Source organism: Gymnoscopelus braueri, assembly GCF_963280865.1.
Source record: "Gymnoscopelus braueri genome assembly, chromosome: 6".
In the NCBI taxonomy this organism is placed as follows: domain Eukaryota; kingdom Metazoa; phylum Chordata; class Actinopteri; order Myctophiformes; family Myctophidae; genus Gymnoscopelus; species Gymnoscopelus braueri.
In genome coordinates, this window is record NC_137607.1 from 50592911 (window position 1) to 50612136 (window position 19226).

General features: G+C 42.7%; 1 protein-coding gene across 1 annotated transcript in view; it reads left to right on the plus strand.

Moving 5' to 3' along the window:
* fbn2b (fibrillin 2b) overlaps nucleotides 1-19226 on the plus strand; it is an 86930-nt gene that overhangs the window by 53755 nt on the left and 13949 nt on the right. The window contains exons 13-48 of the mRNA XM_080430992.1: nucleotides 135-254; nucleotides 806-931; nucleotides 1126-1248; nucleotides 1510-1785; nucleotides 1904-1957; nucleotides 2063-2188; nucleotides 3033-3158; nucleotides 3440-3559; nucleotides 4546-4683; nucleotides 4810-4860; nucleotides 5183-5308; nucleotides 5665-5892; nucleotides 6382-6507; nucleotides 6713-6841; nucleotides 7152-7277; nucleotides 7648-7773; nucleotides 8344-8466; nucleotides 8616-8741; nucleotides 9482-9607; nucleotides 10386-10508; nucleotides 10802-10924; nucleotides 11056-11181; nucleotides 11492-11614; nucleotides 12276-12398; nucleotides 12594-12755; nucleotides 12943-13011; nucleotides 13230-13355; nucleotides 13497-13622; nucleotides 14041-14190; nucleotides 14746-14817; nucleotides 15165-15290; nucleotides 16087-16212; nucleotides 17031-17156; nucleotides 17606-17722; nucleotides 18605-18733; nucleotides 18918-19037. Of these exons, the coding sequence (XP_080287118.1) occupies nucleotides 135-254; nucleotides 806-931; nucleotides 1126-1248; nucleotides 1510-1785; nucleotides 1904-1957; nucleotides 2063-2188; nucleotides 3033-3158; nucleotides 3440-3559; nucleotides 4546-4683; nucleotides 4810-4860; nucleotides 5183-5308; nucleotides 5665-5892; nucleotides 6382-6507; nucleotides 6713-6841; nucleotides 7152-7277; nucleotides 7648-7773; nucleotides 8344-8466; nucleotides 8616-8741; nucleotides 9482-9607; nucleotides 10386-10508; nucleotides 10802-10924; nucleotides 11056-11181; nucleotides 11492-11614; nucleotides 12276-12398; nucleotides 12594-12755; nucleotides 12943-13011; nucleotides 13230-13355; nucleotides 13497-13622; nucleotides 14041-14190; nucleotides 14746-14817; nucleotides 15165-15290; nucleotides 16087-16212; nucleotides 17031-17156; nucleotides 17606-17722; nucleotides 18605-18733; nucleotides 18918-19037 (4563 nt within the window). The remainder of the gene's footprint in view (nucleotides 1-134; nucleotides 255-805; nucleotides 932-1125; nucleotides 1249-1509; nucleotides 1786-1903; nucleotides 1958-2062; nucleotides 2189-3032; nucleotides 3159-3439; nucleotides 3560-4545; nucleotides 4684-4809; nucleotides 4861-5182; nucleotides 5309-5664; nucleotides 5893-6381; nucleotides 6508-6712; nucleotides 6842-7151; nucleotides 7278-7647; nucleotides 7774-8343; nucleotides 8467-8615; nucleotides 8742-9481; nucleotides 9608-10385; nucleotides 10509-10801; nucleotides 10925-11055; nucleotides 11182-11491; nucleotides 11615-12275; nucleotides 12399-12593; nucleotides 12756-12942; nucleotides 13012-13229; nucleotides 13356-13496; nucleotides 13623-14040; nucleotides 14191-14745; nucleotides 14818-15164; nucleotides 15291-16086; nucleotides 16213-17030; nucleotides 17157-17605; nucleotides 17723-18604; nucleotides 18734-18917; nucleotides 19038-19226) is intronic.

The window sequence follows — 19226 nt, forward strand, 5'->3', positions numbered from 1 at the left end:
AAATGTGCATGTTCCTACTTTTAGAAATATTGGACTGAGTTATATACTGTATTTACAGTATGGATATATAGAAAAAGTGTAATTTAAATAATAATGGTAACATTAGACAAACCCAATTCCTTTCCCTTGTTCAGATGTGGATGAGTGCATTAGTAATCCCTGTGTCAATGGAGACTGTGTCAACACACCTGGCTCATACTACTGCAAGTGTCACGAGGGCTACCAGGGGACCCCCACCAAGCAGGCCTGTAATGGTATGTATGTATGTACTGTATGGTACACTCCTCTGTGTTCATTTAACTCTGAGAGTGTAGAGATGAATCCAAATGGACCCTTAAATTAACTCATTTTACAATGTACAGTACAGGTATTGATTGATTGATTGGATACTTTATTAACAGTTTGCAAAAAGAACAGAGGTACAGTAATGTAATAATGCTAGAAGGATAACACAAAAAGCCCTGAGGGCTTGTTTCCATTGTGGTCCTATGTATTCAATTTATCAAGACATTATGTGGGTAGAGGTGGAGTTAAGAAGCCATTGCTCACACCCCTTACCTGACTGCGAGTAGTGTGGAAAGAGTTCACAAACTTTGAGAGCCTTTTACTCAGATTCTTGGTTAGAGGTTTAACAACATTCAAATAAGCTTCCAAAGAATGTCATATAATTTGAAAGCTTACATTCTGTACTTACATAATCTGTAAAGCACTGAAAAATGCCCTCTTGTTTCCTAAAGCATTGTACTTGCATGGTCACATTTGTGCTCATTTGAGCTCTGCATGCTGTCTTTTCCCCTCTCCATAGACATTGATGAGTGCATTGTGAATGGAGTGATGTGCCGCAATGGACGCTGTGTCAACACCGAGGGAAGCTTCCAGTGTATCTGCAATGCTGGCTTTGAGATCACTCCTGACGGGAAGAACTGCATTGGTGAGGAATCTACATGAGATGATCAATAACATACTGTATGATGGATCAATGGGTAAAATAGCAGATCTGCAAGCTCACAATGTGTTGCTGTGAGCTTGTAGATCTGCTGTTTTCACAATTTCACAGAATTGTTTTGACATGCCCAGGTCAAAGGTGGTTAAAACACGATCAATTTCTTTCCGGTGTCTCTCTAGACCATGATGAGTGTGCCACGACCAACATGTGTCTCAACGGAATGTGCATCAACGAGGACGGCAGCTTCAAGTGTATCTGTAAGCCTGGCTTTGCCCTGGCACCCAACGGACGTTACTGCACTGGTATGGATGTTGTTCTTCAAACACAGACGTTGACTCTTGGGCTACTGGCAAAATATGATGCTTGAATAGATAGATAGATAGATAGATAGATCGATGCTTTATTTGTATTTGCGGAAATGTATTTTGCACCAAGCAGCCATCAGAACAAAAAAGCAGACACACTTGATTGTTCGAAACAGTTAAAACTGTCTTTCTCTGCACTCTCCTATCTAAAATAAAGCAAGAAATGCTAAACTTATTTTCACATGCTCTCATTGTCAGACATTGATGAGTGCCTGACGCCTGGCATCTGTATGAATGGACGCTGTATCAACTCCGAGGGCTCGTTCCGCTGCGAGTGCCCACCGGGCCTGGCTATCGATGTGGACGGGCGTGTGTGTGTAGACACACACATGAGGACCACCTGCTACGGTGCTATCAAGATGGGCACATGTTCACGACCATTCCCTGGTGCGGTGACAAAGTCAGAGTGTTGCTGTGCCAATCCTGAACATGGGTTCGGAGAGCCTTGTCATCCATGCCCTGCCCGAAACTCAGGTAATAACTTGGACGGAATTGCAGTGTATTGTCTCTTTAATGTATTCCACTTTACAACTTATAGGTAATAAAATAAAGCGCATGTCCAGCTATTATAATAATGTCTTTATCCCTATAGCTGAATTCCAGGCTGTGTGTAGCAGTGGCATCGGTATCACAGCTGACGGTAGAGGTGAGGAATATTTCTTTGTACATCCTGGTGAATGTGGCAACAATGTTGCCAAAACATTTACTGCAATCTTACACACATTTCATAATGATTGAATTACCATTTCAGATATCAATGAATGTGGCTTGGACCCCGACATCTGTCAAAACGGTGTGTGTGAAAACCTGAGAGGAAGCTACCGCTGCAACTGTAACTTTGGCTACGAGTCTGACTCCAGTGGCAAGAACTGTGAAGGTGAGTCAGCCAGGGAACGCTCAGCCTCTGTTCTAAAGGAGAATGTGTTTTGTTTTGTCTTTCATCTTCTTGCTTTGTTAACGGTTCATTTTTAAATAAAGGTAAATGCTTGAACATTGGGAAACACAGCACAATCACCAAGGTCTGTAGTATGAGGGCAGTTAATGTTTTCGGCAGCACAGCTGGTGGATAAGCTAGTTTGACAAGAGTAATGGAATCAATACAGCTGTTGCTAAAGGACTAAAAAGGTCTGACTAAAGAAAAAGAACAAACCACCACAAGAACACTAGCTTTTATTACATTTTATTTCACCAACTCTGTTTGAGCACCTTACCCAGTCTGCATGTTTTTTTAAATAAAGGGGAAGATTTGTTTTGCCGATAAGCAATCAGGAACCCACATCAGGAACCACACATCCATATCAATGGTTTAGCATCTCAATAATCATGAATCACAAATCAAGGTAGACAGACAGAAACAGACATCTCCATATATGGGCACAACGGGTACTCTGACAAAGCCCCCAACTCTATGACATATCGGATCGGTGGTACAATGTAAGTGTGAGGGCCGTATAGCGGCCCGAAAATCACTTTGGAATCTTAACACTTATGGGAGATTTTGTTAGCACCCTGCAGGGAAATCTTGAGAAAACATTGTGCTGGGTAGTTATCGGCTTAGCACGCCATTTTACCACCCTCAAAGTATAGGCCCAAGTGTTATGGATTTCTATAAAAGTCCTTCCCTTCATACAACAAAGACATTTCATTCATATGACGTGTAATGAAGCAAACAAAGGACCATAATTAAACCCTTCTTTCTTTCTCCTTCCCCTGTTCTGCAGACATCAATGAGTGTTTGGTGAACCATCTGCTGTGTGACAACGGCTTGTGCAGGAACATTCCTGGCTCCTATACCTGCTCCTGTCCCAAGGGCTTTGTTTTCAAACCCGACTCGGAGACGTGTGAAGGTGAGCATTTCACACACACACACCCTGGCACGTGTGTATGGGCACGTGGGCCGCTAGCCATGCACATATGTTTTACCAACTGTGAAGGTCACTGTTTGAGTTATCATTACTACCAGATGTGCTCTAGCGTATATCCAGTGAACATTTGGCTCAAGGACAAAGAAAGTTACTGTCGTTGAGTCTTTCTAACTGACAAATGACGATGAGGATGACCCCATTTAATCCCCGACCCCTGTTTCTGTCTTCTCGGCCCTGAACTATGGTATGTGTTTACGTTACAGATGTCAATGAATGTGAGTCAAGCCCCTGTGTTAACGGAGTGTGCCGTAACGTGGCCGGGTCCTTCAACTGCGAGTGTTCCCATGGTAGCAAGCTGGACTCCACCAACACCATCTGCGTGGGTAAGACGTGACACCGGGCCACCCTCCCAAATGCCTGACACAAATTACAACAGCACCGCACGGTCCTGGAGAGTAGTTTTCCTGAGCAGGAGGTGGCCGCTGGAGGGAACACATGACAGACCAGTGCAGATGTCGTTTTAGTCTAATTCAAAGCTCATTCTAATCAAAGTTCATTCTTCAGTTTTGTAAATAAACCCCTGAGATTTAGAGAAGCCATCCAGGGACATTGGTGTCGTCAGATGTTAGGCACGCTGACGTGCAAGGATGATTTATTAGAGAGATACATGCATGCACAGTCTTGAATAACACAAGGATTGTTTTACTTTACACAGAAGATTCAAACCCAAGATTGAAAATGACATGCAGTATAAATTTGCTCAGGGATTCTTTTTTTCTTCTTCTTTTGTCTGGCGTGTTCTTGTCTGGAGGCTATAAAGAAAAGATCTTTTGTTGGAGGCTTGTCAGTTTTGGGGAACCATTCAGAGACAGCTAAATGCTAATATAGAATGCAGATGTTATTGTAACTGGAATGGAGTATGACTCATTGAATAAATACTTATACATACAGTAATGTATGAGTTGGCCGCTGTCAGAGGCCAAGACATCCCTCTGGTTTTGTTCAATTCTGTTTTTATTTTAAAAGCTCATCACTCCGGAGGTGGGAGAAATGGAGAAAGTAAATTGCGGTCTTGTTCTCTGGGTGGGCCTGTGGTTTAGGAGAAATGGTGTCAGTGTTATGACTATACACTTACTCAGTCCATTTATTACCCAATAGCATGGGATTAAACCCAGTGATGCGTGGCCGTTACTCATCCTAACTGCCACAACCTGATCATTATTGTGCCATGGAAGGTTTGTACAGTGGGTGCTGTGTTTTTATGTGGTAAAACGCTTTACCTTTCCCGCATCCTATACCTCTCCCTTTCTCCTCTACCTCTCCCTGCCTAATCTACCTCTCCTTGCCCCCCTCTGTTTGCCCTCTACAGACAGTATGAAGGGTACTTGTTGGCTCAACATCCAAGATGGCCGTTGTGAGGTCAATATCAATGGAGCCACACTGAAGTCTGAGTGTTGCTCCACGCTGGGAGCCGCCTGGGGCAGCCCCTGTGAACGCTGCGAGATTGGTCAGTACTTGCTCTCACAAAAATGCACAACATGCACACTACTTACTGTATGTACACACTAAGCAACCTCTATAAAGGCAGTACAGACACATTAATCAACATAGGTTTGTCTCTCTCTCTCCCCAGACACTGCCTGCTCTCGGGGATTCGCTCGTATGAAAGGTCTCATCTGTGAAGGTAAGTTGGCCCTGTAACATCAGAGCACACAAGCGGTGTAATCAGCTGTGACAGACCCATACATCCCTGTGGTGTACTATACACCCAATGCCAAAGCCCATTAATTCATATTTGTCTCTTTTGTCCTTTTAATATCCTTCAGCCTTCTCCATATAGACATTAACTGAGTGTGCAATCGTGTGTGTGTGTGTGTGTGTGTGTGTGTGTGTGTGTGTGTGTGTGTGTGTGTGTGTGTGTGTGTGTGTGTGTGTGTGTGTGTGTGTGCGTGTGCGCGTGTGTCCCAGTGTCACCGTGTCATCTAACAATGTCCTCCTCCCTGTAGATATTAATGAGTGTGAGGTGTTCCCCGGAGTATGTACCAATGGCCGGTGTGTGAACACCCAGGGCTCCTTCAGCTGTGAGTGTGCTGAGGGCCTCACCTTGGACGGGAGCGGACGCACCTGTGTAGGCAAGTAGAGGACACAACCTGAGCTCATGCTAGCCAATAAAACTTCAGAGTAATATGTTTAATCACAAAGGGTGAGAAATGTACATTTATTTGTCTTCGCAACAATGGTAAAGAGACAACTTTCAATCATCTCAGTACATTCATTTTCAGCGGCCATTATCTGTTATGATATACTGTACACCTATAAATCTATACAAGGAGTGTTCATTTAACTTTACAAATGGATAAATTAACACTAATATGTCGATTTTTAGAACTCACATTTTTAGACTAAATTTACCCTTTACATTTGGAATGATTCATGTACCTACTTTCATACTGTCATATATCTTACCCTCTGACCTCTTCATCTCTAGATGTGCGCAGTGAGCAGTGCTTCATGAAGTGGCATGAGGATGAATGTGGCGCGCCTCTGCCAGGCCGGTACCGCGTGGACATGTGCTGCTGTTCCGTGGGCGCTGCGTGGGGTATCGACTGCGAGGAGTGTCCCCAAGCAGACACAGCAGAGTACAGGTCCATCTGTCCCAGAGGACCTGGCTTTGCCAACCGAGGGGATATACTGACCGGCCGACCCTTCTACAAAGGCAAGAGGCATTAGCATACTCATCCGACTGAGTATTCTTATTAAACACGTTAGATTAAATGTTAAAGCTCCAATCCATAACTTTCATGTCCTACTGTACGTGTGATTTTGAAACTTTCTACCACTCCGCCGAGTAGGCATCCCCGCTTGATTAGGGGCCATAATGCACTATGAGCTTCAGTACTAGTTGTCAAACTGTAGCTGTCCCACTGGTTGAGAATTATATTGTTACAACATACTATACAGATAGGTTAAAATAATATTTGAGTCATTAAAATAAGCTTACAATACTGTAAGTAGGCTTCAAACATATTAAATAATACTGATCTTACTCAAAATGCTGCCAAGAGAATTGTGTTCATGTTGAATGTGTTTTCCCCAGATGCTAAGAGTGTAAAGTTTTCTAGGTTGTGTGTTTGCGCTGTGCTGTGCTGTACTGTGTATAATATTTTGAGCTTATTGGTAACACTGTACGTTTTCTTTTTCTTAGATGTGAACGAGTGTAAGGTGTTCAACGGTCTGTGCAGTCACGGAACTTGCCGGAACACCATCGGCAGCTTCAAGTGCCGCTGCTATAACGGCTTCGCTCTCACAGCAGAGGAGAGGAACTGCACAGGTATAGATGTACAGAGGGGAAAGACGGCACGAGTGACAGCATTTATAAAAAGAAAATGTATAAGAACTCCCACCACAGTTTGTGGTCATTTTCCAGTCCTTAGATTCCTTGCTTGAATGCTGAATTCAGTGTAAGTCCCCTATTTCCATATTTTGATATAACAATGTAATGATGCATTGTGTTTCCTGTCTTCTGTGTTTACCAGACATCGATGAGTGTCGCATCTCCCCGGACCTGTGTGGACACGGTACCTGTGTCAACACACCTGGAAGCTTTGAGTGCGAGTGCATCGAGGGCTATGAGAGCGGTTTCATGATGATGAAGAACTGCATGGGTAAGTTGGCAGGACACACACTCATGCAACTTCACACACACACACACACAGGAACTCAAAAGCTCTTACTGTACCTGCACTCTCACGCATGCACACGGTCACACACACACATAAGCAGGATCTGTTATATCCACGTGCACAAAAATACAGAACTGTCCAATCACAGTCCAATCACAGGTCCCCCTAAACGTCTCCATACTGTACCCCCCTTCTTTCCTTTCCTGTCATTTCTACTTGTCCTCCATCTATTCTTCCTCTTTTGTCTTTGGGCCATTTTCTCCTCCATCCATCTCTTCCTGTATCTTGGCAGACATCGATGAGTGTGAGAGGAACCCCCTGCTGTGTCGTGGAGGAACCTGCCTGAACACAGACGGGAGTTACGAGTGTGAATGTCCCCCTGGACATGCACTCACCATCGATGGTTCTGTTTGTGAAGGTGGGTGTTATACATCACTAGTAAAAGTAAAATAAATCACACACACACACACAAAGGTGTAATACATCATTCTTAGTTCATATGGGCGGCATGTGGCTCAGGAGGTAGAGTGAACGTCTGGGAATCGGAAGGTCCCCGGTTCGATCCCCCTCCAGGCTGAGTGTTGAAGTGTCCTTGAGTAAAAGTTAAAGAGTAAAATAAAACTCCAGGTACTGCATGTGCAAATGTACTTGGCAAATACCTGAACAACAATTATTATTTTTTGGTAATCCGCTTTATCCAAACCAGCTGTATAGTACATCACACATGACATGATATAATGTATTATACTTCCTGAATGGACCTTCTGATCGTTTGTGTGTTCTTTCAGATGTGAATGAGTGTCAGCTGAGTGACAACCTGTGTAAGAATGGCCACTGCGTCAACATGGTGGGAAACTACCAGTGCTCCTGTGACACGGGTTACCAGGCCACACCAGACCGGCAGGGCTGTGTTGGTGAGTGGAATACTGCATACTTTAAACCACTGTTTCCCAAACAGTGGATCAGGACCCATTTGTGGGTCGCGGACCAATTTTTATCGGTCGCGAGTAGATTCCCCTTTATTTTTGTTTCCTACATTTTGTTTTTAATTATTATTATTTCAACAACAAAAAAATAATCCCATGAAAGACATGAAATGTCTCTTTTGGGTCTCAAGCTAAAAAGTTTGGGAACCAGTGCTCTAAATATTTCTTTGAGGGATGGGGGGGGGCGGATTCACGCCTGGCCTCAGCTGGGTGTGACTGCACACCTGTTGTGCATCGATCTATTCAATAAATCTGCCACCGCCTATCCCACATACTTAATGTTCTACAGTAATATATTAATCTTTGTGTTGCTCCTCTATTTCTTGTATGCCATGTGACTATGAGTAAAGATGCCACATTTAAGTTCAATTTGAACAGTTTTTTTTATTGTGCACTGATAATATCACTGTGGATATGTGACTTTTTTTATGTGAACCATAAAAATTACAAATAAACCTTAACCTAACCTAACCGTGTAATTGTAACCTCTCATTGCAGATATTGATGAATGTACCATTATGAACGGAGGTTGTGACACCCACTGTACCAACTCAGACGGCAGTTATGAGTGCAGCTGTAGCGAAGGCTATGCTCTCATGCCTGACCTCAGGTCCTGTGCAGGTAATGAAACACAGAGAATATTTATGTTCATGAACAGAATATTCACATAATCTATCCCCAAAAAATATCTCTGACATAAATATATAGCCTAGTATAAAAAGCGTCAGCATGTAGTGCAATCAGTTCTATCCCTGCCGTCTACTTGTCAGATATCGATGAGTGCGAGGAGAGCCCAGACATCTGTGATGGAGGCCAGTGCACCAACATTCCCGGAGAATACCGCTGTCTCTGTTATGATGGCTTCATGGCGTCCATGGACATGAGGACCTGTATTGGTGAGAGAAAATACATGCTTTATTACCCAGGAGTCACACGGAGCTAGATGTCTTTGTTGATCCCATTTTTTTTATTATTATTTTCTTTCTTTTCATTTGTTTCTCTGTCATATTGTCGCTGTCTGGCAGAAACCTTGTATCTCCATATAAATGTTTTGTAAATGAATGCCCAACTTTGTCATACTACAGTGTCACAGAAAAGTAGCAAAAATAGACTATCTTGACATGTTTATTTAAGTGAAAGTGGTTAAGTCTGTCTGTGGGTTTTATAAATATTGAACCAATGAAAAGTATTAACAGGAACATGTACCGTAAATTTCGGACTATAAGCCGCGACTTTTTTCCCATTTTTTGACCCTGCGGCTTATATAACGGTGCGGCTTATCTATGGATTTTTACAGCTAACGGCCACTAGGGGACCTAAATCTATGGATTTTACACCTGCGGTTTATAGTCCAGTGCGGCTTATATATGTACAAATCATTCAATTTAGCTGCTGCGGCTTATATTCAGGTGCGGCTTATAGTGCGAAAATTACGGTAACTAAATAATAACTACATTGGACCCATTGGAACACAGGTTCTTTTCTTCCATTTCCTGAAATGGACATACAAGGTTTTCACCCGACAGCGATGATATATAATAACTTGAGCAATGACTTGCTCCGTCAGAATTGTTCTCTGTTAGTCCATTCTCCAAGGCCAAGAACAATCACATAATGTCTGTGTCTGTCCCATCAGATGTGAATGAGTGTGACTTGAACCCAAACATCTGTCTCCACGGTGACTGCGAGAACACCAAGGGCTCCTTCATCTGCCACTGTCAGCTGGGATACTTTGTCAAGAAGGGCTCCACGGGCTGTACAGGTACAATGCGCACACACGCGCTTGCAAGCACACACACAAACACACACACAAAACACATCATGCACAATCACTATATTTGTTCCACAGACGCACGCACGCACGCACGCACGCACGCACGCACGCACGCACGCACGCACGCACGCACGCACGCACGCACGCACGCACGCACGCACGCACGCACGCACGCACGCACGCAGGCAGGCAGGCAGGCAGGCACGCACGCACGCACGCACGCACGCACGCACGCACGCACGCACGCACGCACACACACACACACACACACACACACACACACACACACACACACACACACACACACACACACACACACACACACCTCAAACACCAAGGGCAGATTTGTGATTGAGAGGTCTGGGCCATAGTGTGCCCATACGTCTGCCAACTTCTGAGGGAGAGAGTTCATCCATGCATACGGTACAGGGTCTGATGATTATTTATTTATGGAAAACTCTTAAACAGAGAAAAACTGAAGTACATGAAGTAACGTTACCAAGGAGACTCTTTGTGTCTCCTATTGGAACCGCTGCCGATCATCAAATTATTGGCTTAGGAATGAGGCAAAAAAATACCCATGAATTCAAGTCTCCATGGGGTGACTAATCGATAGGAAAAAAGTCATTTTGGGGGTGAACTATCCCTTTAAGGGCTTTACAGACTGAGACTTTACCATTACCATTGTTCGCTAAAAATGCTGATGCATTGCATTCATGCAACATTTCTAATTATTCATCTAGTGATTGTCTGATTCCCTCCTCAGATATTGATGAATGTGAGATTGGGGCTCATAACTGTGACATGCACGCTGCCTGTGTCAACATTCCCGGAAGCTTTAAGTGTCGCTGCAGAGATGGCTGGGTGGGAGATGGCATCAAGTGTGTGGGTAAGTACACTACATCTCCACAACATTACAGCTGTCATTGCTGTAACTGTAACTGAGGTCCATACTGTTTAATGCTGCGATGAGTTCTATACCCCTACACAGTAAAATCCTCAGTGTTAATTCAACTCGGAAGAGTGTGTGGAAACGGGACCAAAGGGACCCAACACATGTGAAGTGAAGTCATTTTATGACATTCTCTGTCTCTGTTTCTCTCTCTGTCTCGGTCTGTCTCTCTGTCTCTCTGTCTCTCTGTCTCTTTGTCTCTCTCTCTCTGTCTCTCTTCCCCTCTGTAGACCAGGATGAATGCTCTGCAGAGGACCACAACTGCAACCCCAATGCAGACTGTGTCAACACACCTGGGTCCTATCGCTGTACCTGTAAAGAGGGCTTCAATGGAGACGGTTTCTCCTGCTCAGGTATGAGACACGTGTACTCGCAAACAGTGTTGAAACGCTGATTAATACTACAGGTTTCATGTTCACAATTGTACAGCATCATTTATAGATCTCTTACCTACTGAATGAACTCGCTGTACATTCCATTTCAGATATGGATGAGTGTGCGGACAATGTGAACCTGTGTGAGAATGGCCATTGTCTGAATGCTCCGGGGGGCTACCGCTGTGAGTGTGAAATGGGCTTCACTCCTACAGAAGACAGCAAGGCCTGCCAAGGTACAGTAAACACAAGAAGCCATCTTGGCACTTAGAAAAAGACCACCAGACACCATCTTGGTTCTGGATCATTGTCTGATGCAATCTGTATTCTCCAGATACCTATAATTTTCCAGAATAAAATATAAGCTACAGGATGCATTGTATTGACAGTCTTTAGTTGTATAGTTGTAGTTGTATCCATACACAGTTAAATATTGCTTTGTAGAATCTAGCTTTGTGCCCACCATTGCTTATTTTTTGCTCTTTCCTCTCATTTCCATCAAAGTGGTGTAACTAATGTTCTCGCTAACTGTCTCCTTTACTGTAGACATTGACGAGTGTAACTTCCAAAACATCTGCGTGTTTGGAACGTGCCAGAACCTTCCAGGAATGTTCCGCTGTGTGTGTGATGACGGTTACGAGCTGGACCGAAGTGGAGGAAACTGCACTGGTTAGTATATCACTTCTAAAACTGTACATCAACTGGAGTCGTTTGAGTAGAGAAATAGACAAGAATAAGAAGGGTTATAACTTACTTTTAATGACATTGATATGCAACATATTTATAGAAAACATTCATACTTTGAATAGTGCTAAAATGTTACAGAGTTAGTAGCGTAGCTTTCAACTATTTAATAATAAATGTTGAATATCAGGGAAATAAACAAAGCAACAGAAGCAACAGAAGCTCTGACTGGATTAGGTGAGCTATGTAGTTGTTTAACTGTCATTGTAGTAATTTAGAAGGAAATATTTCCCAACTTGAACCAGCTTGTTATTGTGTTTAGGTAAGTCCTTTAGTGCCACTGTGCCAGTTATGATGTATTTACATTGCAAAATGTCAACCATTACATTTATACATAAGTACCTGGTAATCATTATGTATCTACATTAGCCTTTAGTTTAACCTCTCTACATATCACCTTCAAATGTGCACAGTGCACACTCAGCATTCCTGTGGGACAAACAAGATCATTCATGTACAGTAAATAATGGATGTTATTGCTTATATTATGTCACATTTGTTCCTTTCTCTGCAACCCTAGAATATGAACTCATTAAGTCTAGTTAATGTGCGTTGTTAAATTGCCGTGTGTCATTATGTGTTGCAGACATCAACGAGTGTGCAGACCCAGTGAACTGCATTAACGGGCTGTGTATGAACACCCCAGGGAGCTATGTGTGCCAGTGCCCGGGTGACTTTGAGCTCAACCCCACTAGAGTGGGCTGTGTGGGTGAGTAGATCTGAAAACTGTGTGTCATAAATCTAAGGCAAGGGTGAAATGAGGCGAACCCTTTGGAAAATAGGTTTCAGTCACAAAGAAATATAATTTTTATTAAACACTCCCTTGCCCAGTCCTGCCTGGTGAAAGGAGAAAGCTTGTGTAGATACTGTTCAGTATGTAACTCCTTTTCTCTCTCCCTCTCAGATACCCGTGTTGGCAACTGTTTCCTTGATACACTGGCACGTGGAGATGGAGGAATCTCCTGCAGTGCAGAGATCGGAGTGGGTGTGACCAGAGCTTCCTGTTGCTGCTCCCTGGGTGGAGCCTGGGGAAACCCCTGTGAACTGTGCCCCGCCCCCAACTCCAGTATGTACTGTGCCATAGTTAATTGATTGATTGATTGGTTGATTGAATGACTGAGTGACTGATAAATGCATTGATGGTATTCGGCTATAAAAGTTTTACTTTGATGAAACATGACAGTTTCTTCTCCACACTGAAATTCGTGTTTAAAGTCACATTCACTGACTAGACATTTCTGTGTTGTTTGCAGCGGAGTACAAGACGTTGTGCCCTGGAGGAGAGGGATTCAGGCCCAACCCTATAACTGTTATCCTGGAAGGTAAACTATCCATCTTCACTGCCGGTTAATTGATTGCACAATGGCAATTTGCGGTCAGCCTGCATGCCCGCAAAATGGTAGCACATTAGTTTCACTCTCCACGGCAGTATATTAGAAACACAATCTTTGTATATATCTATCTACAGTATGCTTCTACTAGCTATCAAATCAATACTTACTGCTGACATTATCTGAGCAATGCTGTCTATGTGCCCCAGATATCGATGAGTGCCAGGAGCTGCCAGGCCTGTGCCAGGGCGGTAACTGTGTTAACACCTTTGGCAGCTTCCAATGCGAGTGTCCAGGAGGCTACTACCTCAATGAAGAAACGCGTATCTGCGAGGGTAAGAACTGAAGAGCGGGGATAAACAAGCGTTTATTTCATGGAATGGTTATAATTCTTTGTGTGTGTGGCTGTGTGCCAGACTAGCCATCACCCTTTTGTCATCTTTCATCACGCCACATATTTCCATTTTCCTTTGTAGATATTGATGAGTGCACGACCCACATTGGAATCTGTGGCCCTGGTACCTGCTACAACACACTGGGCAACTACACCTGCGTCTGTCCCCCTGAATACATGCAGGTCAATGGAGGAAACAACTGCATGGGTAAGTGACCTTTCTACGGCCTCAGTATTGCTCTGAACAAGGCAATACATACATACATACATACGTATCGTCTCTGTCGGGTGGAAACCTCATATGTCCAAAACTCTTTCTTTTCAGGATTCAAATTCAAAAATAGCAAAAGTAGCAGATCTACAAGCTCGAAGCGTGTCGCTTCGCGCCGCGTTTCGAGCTTGTAGATCTGCTACTTTCGATGCTTTTGTGGTATGATCAAGTAGGGCGTTAATTTACGAAAAAACACAAAGACGTTTCTGCCCGACAAAGACGATATACTGTATACATACATTCATACATTCATACAGTACATACATAAATGCATTAATACATAAATGAATAAAATCATTTGATCATCACCTGTGTGTTGGATTTTGATTCTCTCTCGTGTCCCTTTGTGTGACAGACATGAGGAAGAGCGTGTGTTACCGTAACTTCAATGACACGTGTGAGAACGAGCTGTCATTCAACATGACCAAGAAGATGTGCTGCTGTGCTTACAATGTGGGCAAAGCCTGGAATAAACCTTGTGAGAGCTGCCCCACGCCTGCTACCTGTGAGTAATACACACACACACACACACACACACACGCACATGCACACAGTCACACACACACACACACACACACACACACACACACACACACACACACACACACACACACACACACACACACACACACACTAACACAGTCACACAACTAACGGTTATTGAGGGAGGGTGCTCCTCGTGTTCCCAAACTAAATGTAGTTTAATTATGATTCAATTCTATTGAAATTATTACAGTACAAAAATGTATGAGTGACTGATCTAACAATATGTATCACTATCACCTCTATGAATATGTACAATTACGATAATTAGTACATTTAGAACAAAACATAGCAAACATCTTTCATATCAGGGTCCCTAGGACAGAATCAGTTGCAGTGGGGATCCATTGTCAAATGAAAGTGGAATTGGGGGGCTGTGACATGAAAAGGTTTGAAAACCCCTGACAACACAACACAAGAGTGGGGACTGATAGCAGAGTGATAGTACCAACACAGTAATAAAGTAATTTAATGTTTTCATTCCATGTTTTGACTCTCCTCTCTCTGCCCACCGTAGCTGAGTACCAGTTGCTATGTGGTAACCAGGCTCCTGGCTTCATCATTGACATACACACTGGCAAACCTATAGGTAAGATCATCAAAGTTTACAATCAGATCCTACAAGCATTTGGCATGATATGTCTGTCCAGGCTTATTTGGCTTATATCAACTTGTGTTTATGTTTTCATGTAAGAAAAATAAAATCTGCACTCCAAATAACTAGTTGTGAGTAACGTTTTGAGGTACCAGGCTATAAAGCTAAATTGCCGATCTAGAAGCTTACGTAGATGTAGTTCGGCTATTTTTGACATTTATTTCTTTGAAAATCTTTGAGAATCTTTGAATATTTTCGGCTATATAATGTCATGCCCAAAATAGTGAGACAAAGTTGAAGAGAACTATGCTCAGAACTGCACTCTTCATATGACCCTGCAGATATTGACGAGTGCAGAGAGATCCCAGGTATTTGTGCCAACGGAGTGTGCATCAATCAGATTGGAAGTTTCCGCTGTGAGTGTCCAATGGGTTTCAGCTACAACAACATTCTGCTCATCTGCGAGGGTAAGACACTCAATATGTATAATATACATATTACTACTGTATCTTCGAGCTGCTCTCATGGACATCTCTCTTGAATCCCTTCCTTTCTCTCACTCTCGCTGTATGTCTCTCTAGCATGACAGAAAGCCATCATTTTATCGAGTTCTGTAATTTTCCATATTTTTGTACACTCACCGTTAAGAACAGTGCAAATAAGTTATTTGCATTTAAACGATTTAAACTATTAAACCATCTCCGGACCCTGCTTCAAACATTATATGGACATACTTTTCTCATACACTTCAACTTTAGTGCAATTTCCACACTAATGCGTACACACACACACGTACACACACACACACACATACAGACATTCATTCATACGCACGCACGCACACACACACACACACACACACACACACACACACACACACACACACACACACACACACACACACACACACACACACACACACACACACACACACACACACACACACACACACGCAGACATTCACTCACTGGAAAGACAGTTTTACAATCACTCCGCTCAGGGGAGTTAATGCTCTCCTTTCCCACATGAGTTATCCTCTTGTAAAGACAAGTATATTGTCTGTGTACGGGAGCCTGCAGTCGCCTTCCAGGGCCTTCAATCACACAGTAGCAGTCAGTGACCGGTTCTACTGAGCAGGAGCCAAAATGGCGCCAGTCTGTTTGCTCCCCTGCTGCCCACTACAGTATATTAGCTACCCCAGCCTGCTCTGATGAGACAGTTATAGAGTCTGTGATTGATATCTCCATTTTCCCTCCTACTCAGATATTGACGAGTGCAACAGTGGCGACAACCTCTGCCAGCGCAACGCCAACTGTATCAACATTCCAGGCAGCTATCGCTGTGAATGCTCGCCTGGCTTCAAACTGTCCCCCAGCGGTGCCTGCATGGGTAAGTCTGGTGTATATGACAGGACTATTATCCGAGATGTGTCACTTCCAAAACATAAGGAGGTGGACATATTTATTGTTTTGGTGCTGTAAGGGGAACTATCAATTTACCCTTGTGGAGGTAAAATTGATGACGACATTGTCTTCGTGGTTGAGGAAGGGGACTTGAACAGAGCAAAGTGTTACTTTATACTGGTTTCCTGTTTTTATGCTAGACTTTCCCTTCAACTGAATGAACTTAATATTAGTTTACGGGTGATTGTAAATGCACAGTAAAATCCTGAGTGCTCATTTATGTGTCCATTTACGCTTTCAGAGTTACACTGTACATTAACAGAATTGTCAGGATTTTATTGTGCAGAAATTATTTTTACTGCTAGGTATGTTTGAACATACAAGGAATTTGTCTCAGTGAGTTTGATGCATTACACTAAATAACAGCAGTATGGAAACATTACAATTATTTACAACTATTTACTCAAATGATGAAGATATACAACTATAGACTGTAGATCCTAGATAGTACTGTAGTTACTGTATTTGTTGTACTATGGGTGTAAGTAGATAAATATTAATTATGGCACATGTTGTATAGTGTACACAGAGGGTAGTTGCATACATTCCACAATGTGCTTGAATGAATAAATAATTGCATTATTGCACTTTGCACTAATTACGCCTCAAATGTACTCACACAGAGGGTAGCCGTATGTACAGAACTACATTCACATAGCAGCATATAATTCACTTATATGATTATTCGTTTTGTTCTTGATATTGTTCTGATATTGTTCCCTTTGTCTGTCTCTTTCCTCATAGACCGTAATGAGTGCCAGGAGATTCCTAACGTCTGTAGCCATGGAGAATGTATCGACACCCAGGGCAGCTACCGCTGTCTCTGTCACAATGGCTTCAAGGCCACTGCTGATCAGACCATGTGCATGGGTGAGTCTAAAACAATGCACGTGCGCACGCACACACACACACACACACACACACACACACACACACACACACACACACACACACACACACACACACACACACACACACACACACACACACACACACACACAGCACTGTATCCCATCTCTTCCTGCAGAATAACCTATGATAATCCGTTAATAATTCTGTTAATTAGTAACACACTTTTATGTTTGTTTACGGATGTCCTTAGATGAGATTTGGAATCTTTGGAGTTACATTATTATTATTATTAAAACAGATGACCCAGCAAATTTTTTTAAATAGTTTAAAGTTTATATACTGCACAAGAACGCTGTTGAATTAGTTACACAACCACATACAGTACTATGCTATGTATGTTTTTTTCATTATCTCACCATCATATTTAATTCTAACCACTACAATATTATTCTGTGTGTATATTCTAGACATTGACGAGTGTGACAGACAGCCCTGTGGTAACGGCACCTGTAAGAACACCGTGGGATCGTACAATTGTCTGTGCTTCCCTGGTTTTGAACTCACACACAACAATGACTGCATGGGTATGTATCTCTGACCGGGTTTAAGTGTCTTGCTCAGGGACAGTTCGACACGTAGACTGGACGAGCCACTCTACCCACTGTACCATAATAATAACATATATTGCCATAATAACATACAGTATAGGACTTTATATAGGAAATACTATTCTACTTGCATGGATGAGTAGTTAATCAAGGTCTCTCAATTAGGGACATAGATGAATCATTAGTAGGCACAGGTGTTAGACCAGTTGATAACTGACTGTTCTGTTGTCATCATCACAGCAATGTCTTTTAAACAACATTTTGACAAATGATGAAAATCTCAATTTTGTATATTTTGACTAAGTTTGAGCCTCCTGATCAGTGGTGTAAAGTAACTAAGTACATTTACTTACTGTACTTAAGTACAATTTTGAGGTATTTTTACTTTACTGGAGTATATCCAAATTTCAGTACTTTTACTTCTACTCCACTACATCTCAGAGGCAAATGTTGTACTTTTACTCCATTACAAACTTTAGTTACTTTGTAGATTTTGTAGACAAAACATACATTGCCCACTTCAGCCCTATATACATTTCGGCCATTTGAAAATAGCCGATCTACAAGCTCACAATGCGTCGCGATGCGACGCATTGTGAGCTTGTAGATCTGCTATTTTCAAAAGATTTGTATACATCTGATACATTTGAAATCTTGTGAAATGGGACATTCTGCATAATGAGTACTTTTACTTTAGGTACTTTAAGTACATTTTGGCACCAATACTTTTGCACTTTTACTCAAGTAAATGTTGAATTCCGGACTTGCAGTATTGATACTTTAACTTAAGTAAAAAATTTGAGTACTTTTTCCACCACTGCTCCTGACTCCCTGGTTGTGCTGATTCCCTCTATCCAGACATAGATGAGTGCAGTGCTCTGCAGGGCCAGGTGTGCAGGAACGGACAGTGCATCAATGCACTGGGTTCCTTCCAGTGTTTCTGCCACGACGGCTATGAGAACACTCCCGATGGAAAGAACTGCGTCGGTAAGTCAGCCATCACTCATGCATACATCATGCATTATTATTGCCGTGATCGGGTTCTCATTGGTGGACTTTTGTAGATACAGTATACATTTGTTTGTCATTATCATTATCTTGCTGTACATTGTTCTCTATTGTCACTCTCTGTCTTTCTTTGGCTAACTCTCACATTCTCCCATGTTCTCAGATATTAATGAGTGTGTGAGTCTGCCCGGTACCTGCTCTCCTGGAACCTGCCAGAACCTGGATGGTTCCTTCCGCTGCATCTGCCCACCTGGATACGAGGTGCAGAATGACCAATGTATAGGTACGTAGAACACCCCCCCCCACACACACACACACACACACACACACACACACATGCTTTCTTATTAGGAAAGCGGGAAAGTTGAACAGAACAATGATTGACCCCCCTCACAAGCAAAAACACACTGCAGAGAATGAGTTCATGTCTTCCATACAGACTCATGAACCTGTTCAAACAGCTCCTGATACA